A 21,040-nucleotide genomic window follows, 5' to 3' on the forward strand; every position below is an offset into this window, starting at 1 on the left:
AAGGTATTGCAGTTCCATTTGGAAAGATAGAGCCTTGAATTGATTTTGAGAGGGTTAGACATGTGATGCACTGATTATTTGGTTCTTATTAACGAATCGGTAGGGTTCTGCCCATCCTCATTTCTATTATTCACAAAAAATAAAAAAGATTAAGAGAGGGTAGGAGGCTTTTAGGATTAGGGTAGGATAGGATTTAGGGTTAGAATTAGGAGATAAAATTTAGGATTGTGGATTTAGGAAAAACTCTGTTCTCAACCTTTTATTTTATCGAGTCCAATTGCTCAAACTCATACGGGATCTAGATTCAACTCTTAATGAATCGGATCATGAGTTGGATTCGGACTGGTTGCTTAATTTTCATACTCGGATTAGGATCTACTGTGATCCGACCCGTTTGCACGTCTGACGCGAAAATCACATGGACGTGCGCCTAATTTTGGAATTCGGACGCATATAAACAACTCGTTTCCGCAGAAAACCCTAGCCGTCTTCATTTTTGTTTTGTTTAGAGAGGGGAAGAAGAAACTCTAGATCCCCCCCCCCCCATTTCTTTTTTCCCTTTGTGTTCTGATAAAAACCCTAGTCTTCCGTGGCTTCCTTCGCTCTTCTCCGCCAATGCAGGGCGAATCCGAGCCCATGGGCGAGTTGTCAGGCCCCGAATTGGAGGTCTCTCCGATCAAACGCCAGAAAATTCTAACCCCGTCCTCGCCGAAGACTCCTTGGAAGGGGAAAAATAAAATGGAGGATGTGGATCCGGAGTCGAGGGAGAGTCCCTCGTGCATTTGTGGGATCTGCTTCTCAGAAGACGGGAAGGCGATCCGGGGTGTGATCGATTGCTGCGACCACTACTTCTGCTTCGTTTGCATAATGGAGTGGGCGAAGGTCGAGTCGAGGTGCCCTATGTGCAAGCAGCGGTTTGCTTCGATCTGGCGTCCGGCGAAGCCCAGTAATTGCCTCCAGGAACGGCTTGTCGTTGTTCCTGTTCGCGACCAGGTTGGAAATCTTATTTTCCCTGTTCTGGATTTTGCTAGATTATGTTTGTCTTGGATCTGAGAGGCGGGAGTTGATTTTCGTGCTGATGTTTTTTAATGAATGGCTCGATCATACTTTGTGAATGTGCGCTTGATGTCGAAGGTTGAGAGTTATATAGATGTCTTTCTTGTTTTAATTTGATGTGTTGGTATCGTTTGATGGATAATTTGAAGGTTGAGAGTAATGTTTTCCTCTGGTTTTCTGTTCATCATTATTGTCAGACTCTTATTTGCTCAACATTCTGAAATGTGCTTTCTGTACCCATCTAACTCCTTAGAGGTTTCTGTCTTCTCGAAGTAGCTTCAGTGTTCAATCTGTATCATGTCACCCTTTAGGAAATGCATTCTCAAGCTTCATATTACACGGCCGAACCCAACTTCTCTCCACCCATGCATATATGCGTGTCCGCAATATGTTAGCATCGTCAATGGTCCCATCTTCTATGCATTCTCTCTGAAATATTCTGGTGAATTTTTGTTCCATGCTCTGAGACCCAGGAGAGAGAGAGAGAGAGGGTCTGCTCGGGCTTGGCTTGTTTACTGCCAGGGTCTGCTCAGGCTTGGCTCGCATGATCTTGAGCCAGATGAGCTGAACCCAAGCTGGATCATTAAAAAAAAAATCATGTTTTTAACATGCCCATAAAGAGATTTGGAGCCACGACCTACTGGATAAATCACAATTAACCTGCCAGTTGAACAACCCTGCTGTTTTTAACATGTAAGATACATATATTTTATATGAACTTATTTAAAACGGGCCTAAACGAGCGGAGTTGAACCGAACTCGTGTTGATGCTCAACTTGTTATGCTTAACAAGCAGCTCATGGCTCGGCTTGCCAACTACACAACCAGATCATGAACGGGCTCAGATGAGCTTAACTGAGTCAAGCCACAAGCTGCTTGGTTCGTTTACCAGCCCTAAGTTGCAAATGGGCTGGGATCACCAATGGGTTCTGATGCACTTGACCCTATTAAGGCTCCTTTATGCTGGGATTGGTCATGGAACACTGACTTATTGGACATTGCGAAGCCCTATTCTTGATGCTTGTCATATCTGGAATTTGTGATTGTCCCTTAATGCTATTTCTACGTGTTTTTTGTGTTTTTCCCATGGTTCATATTGATTTTTTATTCAAAACGGAAGTTACTTTTAGACCTCTTCAATGCATGTGCACTTCCTTTTTTTTTTCTGTTTAGTTATTTGTGATTGAAAAAGTCAACATGGCTTGCTTCTGGCACCATATGTCTGTTTTTTCTGTAACAAACCACTACTGGGAAAAAGAATTATCTCATATGTCCTAAGTGGACATGTGGTTTTATATGCAAGAAAATTTTAGTTAACCAAAAAGAAATTGCAGTTGCACTTCATTTGCATCACATCAATCCCTGTATGGCCTTGTAACATACTGCGCTGCTGTTGGCTCAATAACATTCAGGATAGGAGATGCTTGTTTCTGAAATGCTGGGGGTGTATGGCAGTAAATCACCCTAGGCTGCCAAATTCTGAGCTTGTCTCTGATATTCCATCTTCTAGACTGAGGGAATCCTCTTTACCTCATAAAGGTCTGGAAAATGGAGATAATAGGATTTGGTGATAGTTTTGTATGATATGTGGTTGATATAGTTGACTTCTTGCAGGCCTGCCAACCTCTTGGAGATGATGGGGCTGGAAGTATTGATCGATATGCAGATATTCGCTGTACTATATGCAAGGGCTCTGATAATGAAAGTGTTCTTTTACTTTGTGACCTCTGTGATGCTGCTGCTCATACATATTGTGTTGGTTTGGGGGCCACCGTCCCTGAGGGAGACTGGTACTGCCATGATTGTACCATCTCAAGGAATGAACTCTCTAACATTGATGCAAATTCTGACAGCTTTATCAGGCATTTGTCCACCGATGTTGAAGCACTGGATGCGGCTCAGGAACATGTTTCAATTTCTCAAATAGTGCAGGAAGAGCCCATAAATCAAGCATTGGATAGATCATCTAGTCAACCTGAACAAAGTAACCACATTGAGAATGGTTGGACAACTAGGAGGAAGACCACCACTAGGAAACAATTGCAAGATACTTCTTATCGTCAAAGACAAACATCACCTCCAGTCATTACTGATCTGCACACGATAGCTTCTTTCCCCAGATCACATAATACTGAACAAGGGGCAAGAACATTGTCCCACTGTCGAAGTCTGCAGAATCACATTAGGACTTTGCGTGAGAATTGGAATGCGTTACGAACTGGATCGTTAAGTTTCTCATCTAGATGCTTTGAGACTGAGTCGACCGAGAACTTTAGAGGGAAACACAGAAGTGATTTAAATATTTGTAAGCGCTTAAATAAAGACATGGATACTATGGGTGTTCAGAATGTGGTTTCTGATGCAATAATTTCTGGTGGTGAGACAACATCTAGAAGTATGCATGATGTTGATCGAGCCTGGAAAATGATGGAAATTGCAAAGTCTTTACAGGGTGGTCCACTGCCTAATAATGCCTTTAAAGGTAATTCTTCAAAGGGATCAAAAAGAAAACAGTCTGATGGCTTAATAACAAAAGATAAGCCACCCGCATCTAAGAAATTGATGACTTGTCCCGTGGAGAATGGGACTCGTGCTGTCGATAGCAGTGTTAGCAAATACTTAGCCAAAAGTTTGGAGTCTGACAAGTACAAATTAAATAAGAATGCTCATGTAAATGAAGAAGTGACTCCATCTTGCTCAGATGTACCTATGGGTTATTGTGCCTCCTCTGATAGCCATGCTGTAGTTGAGGTGGTCGGTAGTGCAAGGAACTATGGAAAAGATTCAAATTCATGGTTACGTGATTCAAAATTACCAAATGTTCACGTTGGGAATCTAGACCTTCATGATCGATTGACTTCACCATTTGTTTTAAGCTTAGGTTCTAATGAGCTTAAGCCTAAGCTATCTTCTGGCAGGAAAACAGAAGTGTGCAACAATTCCAAGGCTCTAGGGGCTAATCAAGTTAAAGATGAATGTGCAGTGAAAAAGTATAAGAGTGATAAATGCCACATTCAGTCACTGGTTAAACTCAATTTGAAGTTGTTGACTAAAGGAAGGCAACTAGGTATGAAAACTTCTATTTCCCTTATCATTCTTTGCCATGGTCTATGTTACGTTCATGCTGGTGCATACTGCTATTAAACCGAACTCCAGTTGCAGTATTCTAAGAATTGAGCTAATCTTTTTCTTCATAAAACTTCAAACTTCAAAGATATGGAAAAGATTATAAAAATGTTTCATTGTTCAGCTTTTCACCATGCCATGAACATTTAATAGGATAGTTATGAAAATGTTTCATTGTTTCATATAGCAAGGGAAGGGAAATTTGAGACACTCATGGATATGCAGCATTTAATAGGATAGTTATTATTTCAAAATTTAATATGTATGTCCTTAAGTGGTTTGCTATTTTCAGGGGCTGACAGATTTAAGGAGGTTGGTAGGATTGCTACTCACACCATCTTGGCAGCTTGTGGACTAGAGCATTCAAAATCTAATGTCCATCCATTTACAAAATTAAATTGTAATCATGCTAGAAAGCAGCAGACAATATCTTCCTCTCTAATGCCAGATTGCTGCAGAGAATGCTTCAACCATTTTATAACAGACATTGTTAGTGCTGTTATTTCTGAAAAAGCACATCAGTCCTCCGCATGAAATGCAGTTGCAACTGCCAGTGGCTGGATTTCTTCCTTTTCTTATGGCTCAGATATGAACTTTTTCTTGTGACGGGGCATTGGAAAGTGCTGGACAATTTCGTAATCCAACTTAAATGAAGACAACCTAACCCAATCTATCACATGCCTGAGTGAAGAATCAATATTATTTTGGAATCTTCTTGAGCCCTGAGCAACCTAGATATCAACTTCAAAAACTTCTATTGTATGAGTGCAGCCTAAAGTTGCTTGGTCATCTTTCTGTCAAAACAAAGCTATCCAAGATGGTCAAGTTCCCTCACCTGCTGGTTTGAAATCTCACACTGTACAGTCTGTGCTTCCAAGCTTCACAGTCTCAGAATACAATCAAGGTAATGATATGCAGGTGACACATAAATTGGAAACACATATGCTACAGTTAGGAAGATAAGCATCCTTCAGAAATGGGAAAAAGGTAAATGGTTACTAAAAAAAAGTTTTTTTGGATAAAATACTGTTTTTTCTACTAAAAAAGTTCTTTATTGCTTGTGTTTTGCATGATACTATATGGCTCTGATAAATGTTTGATATGATTGCCAGCATGCTTTAAGGATGCAAACTGCAACCTTTCTCTTTTCAGTTTAAGTGATAGAATATGCCATACGGGGATGGTTTGGACATTTTCTCAAGGATTCATGTTGGATACTTTCTTGACTGTTGTATTACAAGATGAGTTTCCTCTGCTCCCTTTTTGGGATAGAAGATGATTATCTAGAGATCTTATTGGCCCCCTTTTGTGACCCCCAATCAAGTACATGCTGTATAAAGACAGTTCAAGGAGGTTGGATAATCTTTTGAGAAGATACTGCTTCTTACTTTTCCAAGAGCATGGAAAGAAGGTTTGGAGCAGCTACTATTGGTTCCTAGTGCTATTGATATTCTTCCTGCCATTATTGTTTGCATTTATTGGTTGCTTTGGCTATGTCAAGATGCTGTGGTAATTAACTGAGAGAAGACCAGTTAACTCTATGGTACTTGTATGAAATAAATGGTCTGTATCTGTAACTGTCTATACTTGTCTTGGCTGGATTCATGAATCAACTAGCAACTTAACCAAGTCATGTTGAATCTTTTATATTTATTCTTGTATTTTTGTATGGTCATGCATTGGCTTGCCCTTAGTCAAATCTGTTGACTCCACTGAATCATGAATTAGAGATTCTGTTTCTCAACGTGCATGTAATGAACACCTTTATTTTCTGCCTATTTTTTCCTTATTATTTCTATTCATGCTATACAAATAGTTATATGATACTGGATTTTCTTTTTATTAGACGACTTTTGGATTTTATTTTTAATAAGTATTCTATTTTTCCTTTTAGTTAAATAAAGTAGAAAGGGGAATCAGGAATGTGACTCAGCTGAGTTGGTGACTTGCTGTAGTTATTCCATATGGATTAATCGTGGCCAATCAAATATCTGGTCCCTAGTTTGCAACCATGCAAGGCACATTGCTTCTAAACTGTGTTGCATCCAACAAACGGATAACATTCCTCAATTTCCAAAGTGTTCATATGAAGTATTTCATGGTTTATGTCAAGTTTCATTATGCCAATTTCTTTTTATTTACATGATAATTGCAGAGATGAACATACATTTTGGTTTTATTTTTTATTAGTGAAAAATAGATTTTCAATTTTCTTGCTTTAGTATTCTATGATCTGCATATTCTTTCCTTGTGGTTTTCAATTTTGCAACAGACTGAAATTTATGTAGTTTTCTGTATATAGACCAAGGTTGTCTCTATCATTACTTTTGGGGCTTACGATACGATACACACTCGTATCTTGATACGTGTGTGTATCGTACCGGTAGATACACTTTTGTATCGTGGGATACAAGGTGTATCGTACGATACGGGTGTGACACTTAAAAAGCACCCGAAACTCATTTTTTTTTGTTTTGGGTTTAAAAGGTCTCTTGAGGGCCAAGTTCTCCCTATGGGTTAAGGTAAATCTTTATTATGAGAAACTACAAAGTTACTCTCTCGAAAATTAAAGATTTATATTAAGGTAGAAATCAGGCTCCATACTCCAACAAAGATGGCATAAGATGATTCGGCATGGCAATGGCGCACTCAAGTGATGACTGAAAACCGATTGAAAATTGAATGCAACTATTGCCATAATATTTTTGTTTATGTAATATGAAAGTATGAGTCTTGTGGCATGCTCTTAATTGCAATATATTTAATATTTTGCATTGTTCTTGTGAGATATGCGTGCAATATTATATATGATTCTATATTAGTTGATGTTTGATGATGTTTTATGTGGCTCGTAGAGACATAAATGCTTCATATGTGATTTTATGGTTGTATTTTGTGCAATTCATCATTGTTTTATGCGATATGTTTTTTTAGAATTTTTGCTAATTTTTTGTGTTTTTCTTAATTTTTTTTGTATTTTTTAGAAATTTGTTATTAAAAATTTATGATACGATACAATGTTACTATGGGCCCGACCAATACGGGTAACGATATGATACTTACAACCTAAGTCACAGGGACTCGGCAAAGCAGGTGCCGCGTGACGTGTGTGCGCGTGCAGGTGTGGCACTCGGTGCAGTCAACACGACCCTGGGTGCGGTCAACGTACCTAGGGTCATTTTTGTCAATTCTATTGGCCGATTAAAAGGGCCTCCTCTCCTCTTAACGTCTCACAGGGGAGCCCGACGCCACCTCCTCCTCTCTCTCGTCGCAGGTACCCTCTCGCTCTCTTGTTGGGTCGATAGGGGAGGGGTTGAGCCCCCTGCTCCCTCTCACTCTCTTGTTGGGTCGGTAGGGGAGGGGTTGAGCCCCCCTCCCTGCTCCCTCTCGCTCTCTTGTTGGGTTGGCAGGGGAGGGGCCGAGCCCCTCCCTGTTTTCGGCAGGGGAGGGGCCAAGCCCTCCACCCTGCTCCCTCTGATTTTAAGGGAGGGGTCAAGCCCCTTTCAAGAAAAAAAATCTTCTAGGAGGTGCTGCCCCCCCCGGACCCCCGCCTTTTGAATGCGCAACAAGACCCGTGACGGGGGGGGCGAACCCCCCAGTAAGGGCAAAAACTCTGAATCAGGCTCCACAACTCATCATTGGACTCGATTTTATAAATCTTGATTGTCTGCATAATTGATTTTAATATAATTTTCTTTGTGTTTTCAGTACAAAAATGATAGACAAAGGGAAAGGACTTTCATCATCTTCGTCCCCGAATGTGAGTTCTGATGCTAGTTTTGTTGATAGTTGTAGTGGGAGTGATGATTTAGGGCCACTATGGGTACATGTAGATAAGCTTGCAAAAACTGGAGAAGGAGGTGGTGGAAACAAGAGATTTCGATGCAAGCTTTGTGAAAGAAATTTTGTTGGGTCTTACACAAGTGTGAAGGCTCATTTGTTGAAGATACCAGGATATGGCATTTCAAGATGCAGAAAAGTTGATGAGGCAATGCGAAAACAATGCAAGAAAATACAAGAAGAATATGAGAAGAGAAAGACAATGAGTGATTTTTGTGCAATTAGTGTGTCATTTTGAAGCCACCAAGAAGATGCTGAAAAAAAAAAAAGTCAATGTAGGAAGTAGAGGAACGATACAAGCATTATTCAATACATATGGAAGGGTGGATATAGCTAGAAAAGTTGGGAGGTATTTTTATTCTAGTTCACTCTCATTTAATGCGGTAAGAAATCCTTATTGGAAGGATTTAGTAACATTCTTGACAAATTATAATTTGAGTGGTTATGTGCCTCCAAACTCAGAAAAAATACGAACAATACTTCTTGTAGAAGAGAGGGCAAATGTGGAGAGGTTGTTGGAGATTAAAAAATATTCATGGGAGCAAAATGGATTTTTTATTGTGTCTGATAGATGGACAGATATTCAAAGGTGTTCACTGATCAATTTTATTGCTTCTTCGCTTAGCAGCCCTGTATTCTTGAAAGCAGTTGACGCATCTGGAGAATATAAAAATGCAGAGTATTTAAAGGGGTTGTTTATAAAAGTGATAAAAGAAGTGAGTGATCAAAATGTTGTACAAATTATTACACACAATGCTCCAATTTGTAAAAGTGCAACGTTGAGTTTGGAGAGTGACTACTCGCATATTTTTTGAACTCCCTGTGTAACACACAGCTTAAATCTGGCCCTAAAGAGCATATGCAACCCCAAAGAAGAAGAAAATTCACAAGCATATGTTTTATGTTTATGGATTGAAGATTTAGAAAGAAATGTCAAAAGCATTAGAAATTTTGTTGTTAACCACCATCGTGCTAATGCTATATTTAGTAGGCATTCTGACTTGAAATTGTTGAAGGTCGTTGAAATACGTTTTGCGTCCATCATTATGATGGTGAAGAGGATTAAAAGAGTGAAGAATGCTTTGGTTAACATGGTGGCTGATGAAAATTGAACATTCTATCGTGCTGATGATGATATCAAGACTCCAGAAATTAAAAAATTCATTCTTGATGATGAGTTTTGTGACATAGTGGTATACTTCCTTCTATTTACGCAACCTATTTGAGAAATGTTAAGAGAAGTTGATAAGGATGAGTCAATGCTTCACAGAGTCTATGAAATGTGGGATAATATGATTGAAAAAATACAAGCTATAGTTTTCAAGCATGAAGAAAAAAATCTTGCATTTGATGATTCGGAATTTTTTAATCATATTCATTCAATTTTAGTTAGAAGATGGGATAAGAGAAGCACTTATTTGTATTGCATGGTACATTCTCTTAATCCAAAATATTATGTAAACAAGTAGTGGACAGGTAGTATTGGTCGTGTCCCTCCAAATTTAGACCCAGAGCTATGAAGACATAAAAATATGTTTACGACAAGACTTTTTCCATAAGCATATCTTCTACATCAAGTCACACAAGAGTTTGAAAAATTTTCATCTTCGAGATTACATGGACCGACATTATTCGCGAGAGAAGAGGATAATATAGATCCTATCACATGGTGGTCAACATTTGGATTAGAAACACATTTTCTCCAACGTCTTGCATTAAGATTGCTATCGCAGCCTGCTAGTTCATCTTATGTGAAATAAATTGGAGCATATATTCTCAAATCCACAACATGAAGAGAAACAAACTCACCAGCAAGTAGGGGTGGCAATCGGGTCTGCGGGTTGGTAGGTTAGCATACCTCAACACGAACCCGACCCATTTATTAAATGGGTCGATTGTGGCAAACACGAACCCGACCCATTTATTAAACGGGTAACATGACACGGTTAACCCGTTTAATAAACGGGTCTGGTCGGGTAAACGGGTTGACCTGCCCGCCCAACCTTAACGGGTTGGCGGGTTGGCACACCCTTAACACGAACCCGACCCGTTTAATAAACTGGTTAGGCGAGTCGACCCGTTTATGACACGAACCCGTTTAAGCCAAACCCAAACCCGGCTAAGAAGCGGGTCGGGTTGGCGGGTCGTGTCAGATTTTGCCACCCCTACCAGCAAGCGTGCAGAGGATTTAGTATATGTTCATTCAAATCTTCGATTACTTTCGCAAACCAATGTTGAATACATGTATTAATTTGCTGTCTTAGTTATTTGATTATTTTTTATTTAAATATACTTGTATTGTATTTAACATTTTCAAATTAGGTTTGTAACGCAGACAAGGAACATCCAAATTTTGGGATGTAAACCCAGAAGAGTGTGACTTCGAGGGAGAGCATGATTTCAACATGACAAACATGAATTTAGCTAAGCCCAATATTTCTTCTAATGATGCATTTGATGATGATGAAGAAAATTATTAGGATCCATTACTTCATCGTCATATACATTGTATGTTATATTTTTGTTATGTAATTTAGTTCTTTTTTGCTTTACTTATTTGATTGATATTTAGGTTGATTTATGTAATTACTTTACTTATTTGATTGATATTTAGGTTGATATATTGCATGCATGATGAATGATATTATTACAATGTTAACTGTTAATTTTTTACATTTTTGCCCTGCCACACCCCCACACCCAAGGTTTTTGAAAGTGCCGCACCCGCACCCATGTGACAGCTTACAACCTTGATATAGACCACAAACCAGGCATCTAATGATTTCATTAACAGCCAGATAGGTAGTCTGATTTAGCAGTTATAATTTGTTTAGATTTATGTAAATTTGGTGTAATATTCCCTAGTTTTTGCTAAGTTGGTTCATACATTTTGCTAAGTGGTTTACATCATGTCATCCATAGTGTTTTGAGTATGTTTTCCTATCCACTAGATTTCTTTCATAATTTCATTAAATCAGTTTTTTTAATTTTTCTGAGATCTACAGCTTTTTATTTGACCACCACAGTTCATTTTGACTTTTAAGTGGTGTCTTTTCTTATTTCAGTCGATCTAGGATATGTGGTCTTTCTTTGGATGTGTTAAGTATAGATCCAGCCGATATTTAATGAACCTTTACATGTTTCCCTCTTATGTTAGAGTTGCAACAGTTACTGCAAGTATATTTTTAGGCTGAAAATGGTGTTTGTGGTTCCTTGTTTTCGCATCTGGAGCGAAATTTTGTCTAGATTCCCCTTATATTGTCATAGGCTTAGTGATCCCAGATTTTCCTTTTTAATACTTTTGATGGCTGTTATTGATGTTAAGCTATGCAAGACAGCCTATATCATGCTCAAGTCATAGTTTCTCAGGTGGTAGCACTTTAATTCTTTGAATGATGACTGCTGGTGATGTTAAGCTATGGGAGAAAACCCATATGATGCTTAAGTCATAGTTACTCTGACAATAATATTTTAATTCTTTGAATGATGACCAGTGTTATCAAAAATGCGCCTTGAAGCGCAAAAGGCGCTCCTCGCCTTGAGGCGCGGTCCTCTGTGCCTCAAGGCACAAGCCTGAGGCGCAATTTTTTTTTACAACAAGATTTCTGAGACATAACCAACAAGATTTTTTTAGGTTAATCTCATATATTTTTCAGTTATTTCAGTTATGTAATCAGTTTTTAGTATATTTTAACTTTTGTTGGTTAATCTCGTATATTTTTCAGTTATTTCAGTTATGTAATTAGTTTCTTAATATATTTTAACTTTTGTTGGTTAATCTCATATATTTTCCAGTTATGTAATCAGTTTTTTAGTTACTTTTATATGTTAATCTCATATTTTTTAGAATAATCTCAGATATTTTAACTTTTGTAGGTTAATCTCATATATTTTCCTGTTATTTCAGTTATGTAATCAGTTTCTTAGTATATTTTAACTTTTGTTGGTTAATCTCATATATTTTCCAGTTATGTAATCAGTTTTTAGTTACTTTTATATGTTAATCTCATATTTTTTAGAATAATCTCATATATTTTAACTTTTGTAGGTTAATCTCAAATATTTTTCAGTTATTTCAATTATGTAATCAGTTTCTTAGTATATTTTAACTTTTGTTGGTTAATCTCATATATTTTCCAGTTATGTAATCAGTTTTTAGTTACATTTATATGTTAATCTCATAATTTTTAGAATAATCTCATATATTTTAACTTTTTTTGGTTAATCTCATATATTTTCCAGTTATTTCAGTTATGTAATTGGTTTCTTAGTATATTTTATCTTTTGTTGGTTAATCTCATATATTTTCCAGTTATGTAATCATTTTTTTAGTTACTTTTATATGTTAATCTCATATTTTTTAGAATAATCTCATATATTTTAACTTTTGTAGGTTAATCTCATATATTTTTCAGTTATTTCAGTTATGTAATCAGTTTTTTAGTATATTTTAACTTTTTTTGGTTAATCTCATATATTTTTCAGTTATGTAATCAGTTTTTAGTTACTTTTATATGTTAATCTCATATTTTTTAGTACTTATTTGAGATTTTCTATTTCTTATTGGTTGTTATTTCATCAATAAAGCATTTCTTTGTTTATTTGTATTTTTAGATATTTTTTGTAATTTTTTAAAGTTTTCAAAAAAAAATATTTGAGGCTTGCGCTTTACGCCTCTAGGCTTATGCCTCGCCGCGGTTTTTGGTGGAGCGCCTCGCCACGCCTCAACGCTTTTCACAACACTGATGATGACTATTGGTGATGTTAGGCTATGGGAGAAAAACCAATATGATGTTTAAGTTATAGTTTCTCTGACAGTAACATTTAATTCTTTGAATGATGACTACTGGTGATGTTAAGCTATGGGAGAAAATCCCATATGAGGCTTAAGTCATAGTTACTCTGACAGTAATGTTTTAATTCTTTGAATGATGACTATTTTTTATGCTAAGCTATGGGCGAAAATCCCATATGATGCTTAAGTCATAGTTACTCTGACAGAAACATTTAATTCTTTGAATGATGACTACTGGTGATGTTAAGCTATGGGAAAAGCAACCCATATAATGCTTAAGTCGTAGTTACTCTGACAGTAATGTTTAATTCTTTGAATGATGACTGCTGGTGATGTTAAGCTGTGGGTGAAAAACCCATATGATGCTCAATGTCTAATTCTTTGAATGATGACTACTGGCGATGTTAAGCTATGGGACAAAAACCCATATATGATGCTTAAGTCATAGTTACTTTGACAGTTAAGTTTTATTCTTTGAATGATGACTACTGGTGATGTTAAGCTATGGAAGAAAAAACCCATATGATGCTTAAGTCATAGTTACTCTGATAGTAATGTTCAATTCTTTGAATGATGACTACTGGTGACGTTAAGCTGTGGGTGAAAACCTTATATGATGCTCAATGTTTAATTCTTTGAATGATTACTTTTGGTGATGTTAAGCTATGGGAGAAAAATCCATATGAGGGATTCAAACACTACCCAAAATTAGATTTCCCATGTTTGAAACAAAGATCTAGGAATGGACTCAATTAGGTATTAGACAAAGGTTAGCAACAAACTGTCTCAGACCATATGTATTCTAACTCATGGAACTTATACAAGTCAGCCAGACCAACAAAGTCCTCCATGGTTTAAATGGGCTTAGTCTGCCTAGTCCATGGAGCAAGACAGCTAATTTTTTTAGCTTTGCTCATGAATTATATGTTTGTTTTTATTTGTTTAGCTTCATCAATTGTATTGAATATGTATTTTTTATTTATAATAATTTTTTCTATTTTTTATTTTTGATTGTTTCCTTTTTCGTGGTCTTGATTAGGCCGACTAGTCCCACCTAGGTGCCGACTAGGCCTTTTTGGAGATTGGTGCCTTGGCGTCGACCACTTAGAGCTCAATGCCTTGCTCTTATCAAGAATATCAATTTAGGGAACTAGGATCTGTATGAAGTTGAGTTTGAGCATGATATTACTAAGAACAAGGATGAGTTTGAGCATGATATTACTAAGAACAAGGATGAGTAAGGAAGTGATGATGATTCTGATGAAGACGTCATTAAGATCGTTAGTAATAGTGTAAACAACCCTCTCCCTTTGTCACACCTTAGCTACCCTTCTTGCCTTCAAACGGTGTGATTGGCTATGAAACAATATTTTTGGTATCTGTTGCAAATGCACAGTCCATGTTTGTAATGTCAATTATTAATAGTGATGTTTGTAAAAATATGATTTCTTCAATGGTTGTTGAATTACTTTATTTAAAGAGACAAAAACACTTGCATCCTTATAAATGGCTTGGTTTAAAGAGGGGAATAAAATGCCTACCACCCGATGGTGCCATGTTAAATTTCCATGTGAGAGCATTATAAGGATGAGATATGGTGTGAGTTTGCTAGCATAAAAAATCATTTTGCCTCTGACATGTCTTTTAGGACTTTTTATTCATAGTTTTTGGATAAGAGTGCTAATTATTGTAACTTTTAGCTCAGCGTCCTATCAAAGCTTTTATAGTAATTGCTGAAATGGAGGAATCTTGATCTTTTAGTTGAAATTATGAGAATTAATGATTTGTTACTTTTGGTTTGTCCAGTATTCTGCCATTTTGTTGTTCACAGTTTTATGTTTTTTATGTGGCTTTTAGTTCTGTAATGATTGCATATGCTTTTGCTGACCGACATTATTCTATTGTTGCTACTCTGGCATGGTACCATTTAATTTTGTTTAGGTTCATAAGAATTGTGGTTTAGCCTTTTGATTTTGTGTGCAACTCTTGTTGTAGTGTAAAGTGAATAAAGTTATGCATAGTATTTTTACTGTGAATCTTTCTTTTCTGCCTCTGGATTTCTTTTCATCTGCACGTGCAACTTTAGTTGATAAATGCTGATTAAGTGACTTTTATTGGAACATCTAAGTTATTCTCATGCCATAGCCATTATTAGACTATCTAGTTGTGGTTGTATTCGGTTTCATCTGGTTTTGGTTCAGTGGTCATTATATTTTTTTGGCGAGCTTGGGTTTCATGATTCCTTCCATTAGTTGCAACAGACATCCTGATGATTTGCAATTTAAGGATAAAAATGGTGGCTGGTAGTTTCATGTTTTGTCATATGGTGTTGATTTGCCATTCAAGTTTGGCCTATCGCCACCAACCAGATTAACCGGATTTTCATTTCCTTTAACACAATTTTTCAAATTTTAGTATATTTTGCCTTTTTAAATGCTTTTAGATTATCTGAGCAATATTTTCGTTTTATCATTATTTTTTATTATTTTTCTTATTTCATTTTATACTTGCATAGGCATACAGCTTTTGGAATATAGTGCCTTCAACGAATAATGCCTGTTTTTTTGGTTTTATGTTTGGATGAAGTATTAATTCTTTATCGGACTCCGTGTTGTAAGCTGGCTCTATCCTTGGTTAATTCATTGAATGATGATTACTAGTGATTCTAAGCTATGGGAGAACACCCAGATGAGGCTTATGTCATAGTTACTCTGACAATGTTATTTCTATAATTTGAAAGAATTTAGCATTCGGTTTTAAGGAGCTATTAAACGACGGTGCCCTGACTTGATTTGGTTAAGGAAACACTATAGACTAGACCTTACAAAAAAAAAATCTCTTATTTTTTTTGGGTTAAAATTTTAGGGTGTTACAATGCTGTCATACACCGATACAAACACCTATTCTGTATAAATTTATTTATCCACGTAAACAACAAATAAATTTATATATTGAAAGGAAAGTAACTAACTCATCAACATTAGAACCTAAGGGCATGAAAACTCAATCCATGATGTAAATAGGATACAATCATATGCAACATTTAATGTATTTACATGTAATCAGGTCTGACCCTTGTCATTCTGTAATTTCTTGTTTACTGGACACACACCAACGAGAAGCAAATCCAATAAAAAGGCAAAAGAAATGCAACTTTATCTATTTTCTCTGCCATTTTTTCTTTATTTCAGAACTCACAACGGAAAGCATATCCAATAAAAATACAAAAAAATTATAAAAAAATTTACTTGGGGTCTCTGTAATGTTGATTTCTCACTGTTAAACACCCACAAACACAAACCCCTTGGTGTTAAACACCCATAAATACAAACGAGAAGCAAATCCAATAAAAAGCCAAAAAGGCAAAAAAAAATGCAACTTCAACTATTTTCTCTGCCATTTTTTCTCTATTTCAGAAAGCACATATAATGAAAAGCAAATCCAATAAAAATGCAAAAAAGGTGTAAAAAAATAGATTGTGGGTCTCTATAATGGTGATTTCTCGGTGTTAAACACCCACAAACACAGATACATGTTAATGAGAGCTAATATCTGATCTGAGGGGCTGCTCTGCGATAGTGCAGGATGACCTGATCGACTGTGCAGCGAGAGGGAATGGAGAAAGAGAGGGAAAACCCTAAATAATGGTTAGGGTTTTAGGCGGTGAGGGAGAGGGAAGGGGAAATAGAGTTGCAGAGCAGGAGCTCGGCAAAAGCTGGATGCAGTGAGAGCTTGACGAAGTGGCAGGGAAGGAGTGTGAGGGCAGAGAGAGAAGGTGCCTCCTGTAAAGTTTGTCATTTTGTTTTATTTAAATACTTAATGCACTGGCCATTGGATTTAAATAAGATTCGATGACCAGCTCTATTGAGTTTCGGTTAAGTATTTAACGATAGCTACATATCTCTCTCTTTCTCTCTCTTTATATATATATATATATATATATATATATATATATATATATATATATATATATATATATATATATATATATATATATATGTGTGTGTGTGTGAAAACTTAACTTATTAGGGCCCATTTCTAGTTCTGCCCTATAGTTTTGAAGTGTTTTATGATATATCTGAACCATTATATGTGTTCATCATGCTTGATTTACTGGAAATCAACTCTTGGATTGTGTTTTTTTAGTGAAAAAATGTGTTTTTATGATTTAGGAAAATTTTGTACCTTGGTGGCCATTGATTTTAGATCACTGAAAAAACCTACATACAAGGCAAATTTTGGTGATCCAAAAGTCTGTTTCTACTAAAAAACTTATAGATCACCTCCATGGTTTTAGGTCTGAGAAAAAATACTGTTTTGAGGCGGCAGAATTAGAAAGTGGGAAGAACCAGTGCATTACCCTTTCTCTCTCACTCATATATATATATATATACACACACACACACACACGGGGCCACTAAAACATGAGAACTGAAAATATGAAATCTAGTGTGAACTTGGCATTTTTTATTTTTGCAACTTTAACTTTGCAGATACGCTCGGTATGATCCAGTTGCTATGGGAGAGAGAGAGAGAGGTGAGTTTGGGAGGTTTTGATGATCTCATGCCTTTGGACTAGATGTTGCATTTGCAAAATTAAATCTTGCTACAAGGTCAAAGATGTGCACTTGCTTGGCAAGGAAAATCTCCACAGTTCTACCATGCAGTTGGTGATGGAAGTCTTTCCCTTAGTCTAGCTAAAAAAATCATATCTTTTTAAAAAAAATCACAACATTTTTTGCATAGTCAAGGGAACACCCCTCCCCCCACCCAATCATCGACCGCACATTCGCTGGCCTTTAATTGGTAAAACCCTTGACGCCCTCCCTGCCCACTGGATAGTTGTGACACTCTGATCTGGGACATTTGGAGTCTAAGTTCGGTTGGTATTACTTTCCAGAGGGAAAGAGTACAAAGTTTACACAGAGAAAACATGACTAAAAAAAATTTATTTTATTTTCATAGTCAACTTTTTTTTTACAATGTTCATCATTCATAACATAATAAAATTCATTACATTTTATTCAATGATAAGGAAAACAAATTATACCAAATGTTTTGCTGAAGAAAGAAAAGTTGTTCACAACCTGATTGGTCTAATGTCTAAAACCTACAGTTGTAATTAAACATGAGGGGGTGAGTCTACAACCCTATAAGAAATAATTATAAGCAAATAACAATTAAACTTACAACTGTAGTGAGTTCTAAGTCTCTAATCTTAGTTTAGTTTTTGACACACCACACAAGTTTGCATATTTTAATTACCCCCATTAACTCTTTCAAATACTCTCTCACAACAAACTATCTCTAGGTCGGTTATACCGGTCATAGCCGTCTATGGGCGTAGCAACCCCGTAGAACACTCTAATTGTACATGTTGGCCAGACAATGAATCATACACTTTCAGTGATCCCCGAACCACCAGGCACTGCAGTGAACCACCACGGGATCCCCACCGGTAGCTAGCCGGAAGGTTAAGCTTTCAATCTCGGTATGGTTCATGTTACATCCTATCCATGAAGGTTATCAACCATCCATGATCTTCCAGAGTCTCAAACCAGTGTAAGTGTAATCATAAGTCATAACTAAGTTCACATATTGAACGACATTTACAAATTCATAATGCACTTGTTTTCTCACGAGTGATGTTGTGACTGATCACACAAATTTCATTCTTAATCTCATGATGACCTTAGGACTCACACCTCTCTTACTTAGCATGCAATGATGTAGTGTCTCTACATCGTTAAATTACTAGCGGCCCACTCTCTGTGGTGGCTGCACTCTCGCTGCGAACCAGGTAGCCCTTGCCACAGGTCGTCACTTCCGGGATTTAAGAGGTCATACATGCTGAACTCAAAATATGCATTCATATAACATGAATGAATTAAATGAGACTCTAATCTAAACTTAGTCTCATCATAATGCATGATATTAATGATCATATAGACATGCTATTGAAATACAATTTATTTCTGTCATGCATGACATATTACAGCTAACATGCATATCACTACAACATGTATATAAATCAACTCATATTGTCAAGCATGGAAGTTATGCATGTCATGGTCTCACCCCAAAATAATCATGCTACTTAATTACAATATTACAATAACAAACAACGTAAAAATGTTTATTTATATCTAAGATTACTTATAATATCTCTTACCTCAAGTGCGAACACTGTACTTTCACCGAAATCAAGTCTCAAGATATTTGGTCATAATACAATATATTCACATTAATATACAATACTTTTTACCAAAAATATCCTTTTTTGAATTTACTCAGTAAACCTCAATTTCTGCATTATTATTTTTACTGAAATAAATAAACTAGTAGATTCCTCTCTACCATACGAGTCCAATGCACCAAATCTCACTTGATTCTGAGTTCGGAGTGCAAAATTATATTCATTTTACTGAAATGGATCTCGAGTATCCAAATGGATATCTTGATACATTTCAGATTTCGGTACCACCTCAGGGTTACCCGATCCATCTGATCTGGATCCAACCCTGTCTGCCAGGGTTCTGACCCATTACCCATCTAGATCCAGAATAGTCTGTCTGACTGGATCCAGAACTACTTATCCAGATCCAGACCCGATTCTAGTATGGGTTTGAGACTGATCCAAACTGATATTGATCAGTCAATCTGGATCCAGAGCAGGTCTAGTTCAACCTGAATCCATACTCAGAATCCAGATCCAAACAAACATGAACTGGTTCAATTCATACCGATTCGGTCTGAACAGACTCACATAACTCAGTTCAGCTTAAAATCGGTTCACCCAGAACCCCTTTTTTTCTGTCTCAGTTCGGTCTGGGTGCGACCCTGACCGACCGGTTCGGTCTTGGTCGCACCCAGGTCGAACTGGTCCCCTTTTTTCTTTTTTTTAAAAGGCTCGGTCTGGGCGTGACCCAGACCGACAAACTCGGTCTGGGCGCGACCCAGACTTGCGGACTCGGTCGGGGTCGCACCCATACCGACCCGGTTCAGTTCGGGTCACCCCGGACCATCCCGATCTCTATTAAAAAGAGTGGAAGGGATTGATCCCCTTTCAATTCCCAGGTGCAGAGGGGTTGGCCCCTGCCAACCTCCTCCATTGCATCCATCCGGGCACAGGCCGACCGTCGGGGCCAACCATCAACATCGGGTGGTCACCGGAGCCGGTCGACCCCCACACCCCCCTCTCTCTCTCCTTCTTTGACATTAATTTTTTTTTTGTTTTCCTGCAACTTGCCGACAGCAATGGCTGTCGGCCCCCTTTTGCTCAGACTAAAAAGAAGAACGAAGAAGACAAGAAGGGTGGAGGCTTACCTCGTCGTCGCCGGTAAGTGTCTCTCTCTCTCTTGATCTCTCTCGATGCAGGGTGAGGGGCTGAGGATAAACCTCGCCCCCCTCTTGCGGATTTTTGGGGTGAGGTTTATCCTCACCCCTTCTCGAACCTTAGAAACGGTTTTTCTCCAATTGGGAAACCGTTTCTTTTTTTTATCGCTTATCCCCTCTGATGACTTTGTCGGAGGGGTTTTTACAATTCTATCTCCCTTAAAAGAAGATCCGTCCTGAATTTTACCTAAAAACAAATATAGAAATTACTCACGAATGTCAGATTCACTCTCCCATGTAGCCTCTGTATTGTTGTGGTGACTTCATCTAACCAATATCAGGGATAACTCTTTGTTTCTTAGCTTTTGTACTTTCGTATCTAGAATCTCTATGGGTTTTTCTCTTATACTTAAGCCATCTTTTATATCTAATACAGTCTCGACTGTATCCAATATGTGGGAGGGATCTGACATATACTTCCGCAACATAGAAACATGAAACACATTGTGAATTCGAGATAAGGAAGGTGGTAGGGCTAAACAGTATGCTGCCTGATCTAATATATTTGGAATTCAACTTTCTTTTTTGACCAAAACACATTACTCCCTTAAACGGAGATATCTTCAAAAATACGTGGTCGCCTTGCTCAAATTCCAACTCACGACGTCTTTGGTCCGCATAACTTTTCTGTCGACTTTGTGCTGTAAGTAGATGCTCTTTAATGAATCTTACTTGGTCTGTCATCCTTTGAACCATCTTGGGCCCTAACAATCTTCTTTTTTCGACCTCATTCCAACACAAGGGAGTTCGACATCGTCGACCATACAATGCCTCAAATGGAGTCATGCCTATATTAGCTTGAAAGTTGTTGTTGTAAGCAAACTCCAT

General features: G+C 37.3%; 1 protein-coding gene across 1 annotated transcript; it reads left to right on the top strand.

Moving 5' to 3' along the window:
- The first annotated feature begins 481 nt into the window (after positions 1-481).
- Positions 482-5,925, top strand: LOC149818668 (uncharacterized). Its single transcript, XM_089985099.1, has 4 exons — positions 482-993; positions 2,671-4,123; positions 4,475-5,169; positions 5,295-5,925. The coding sequence occupies exons 1-3, from the start codon at positions 616-618 to the stop codon at positions 4,714-4,716; spliced, it is 2,073 nt and encodes a 690-aa protein (XP_089841225.1). The 5' UTR covers positions 482-615; the 3' UTR covers positions 4,717-5,169; positions 5,295-5,925.
- The last annotated feature ends 15,115 nt before the right edge of the window (positions 5,926-21,040 follow it).

Source organism: Nuphar pumila, chromosome 13, assembly GCF_984573655.1.
Source record: "Nuphar pumila chromosome 13, dmNupPumi1.hap1.1, whole genome shotgun sequence".
Taxonomy (NCBI): Eukaryota; Viridiplantae; Streptophyta; class Magnoliopsida; order Nymphaeales; family Nymphaeaceae; genus Nuphar; species Nuphar pumila.

Excerpts from the sequence above, each read along its gene's own strand:
- LOC149818668 (XM_089985099.1), top strand. The coding sequence starts at position 616 with ATGCAGGGCGAATCCGAGCCCATGGGCGAGTTGTCAGGCCCCGAATTG. Across the intron at positions 994-2,670 it reads TTGTTCCTGTTCGCGACCAG|GCCTGCCAACCTCTTGGAGA; the intron begins GTTGGAAATCTT and ends GACTTCTTGCAG. Across the intron at positions 4,124-4,474 it reads GACTAAAGGAAGGCAACTAG|GGGCTGACAGATTTAAGGAG; the intron begins GTATGAAAACTT and ends TGCTATTTTCAG.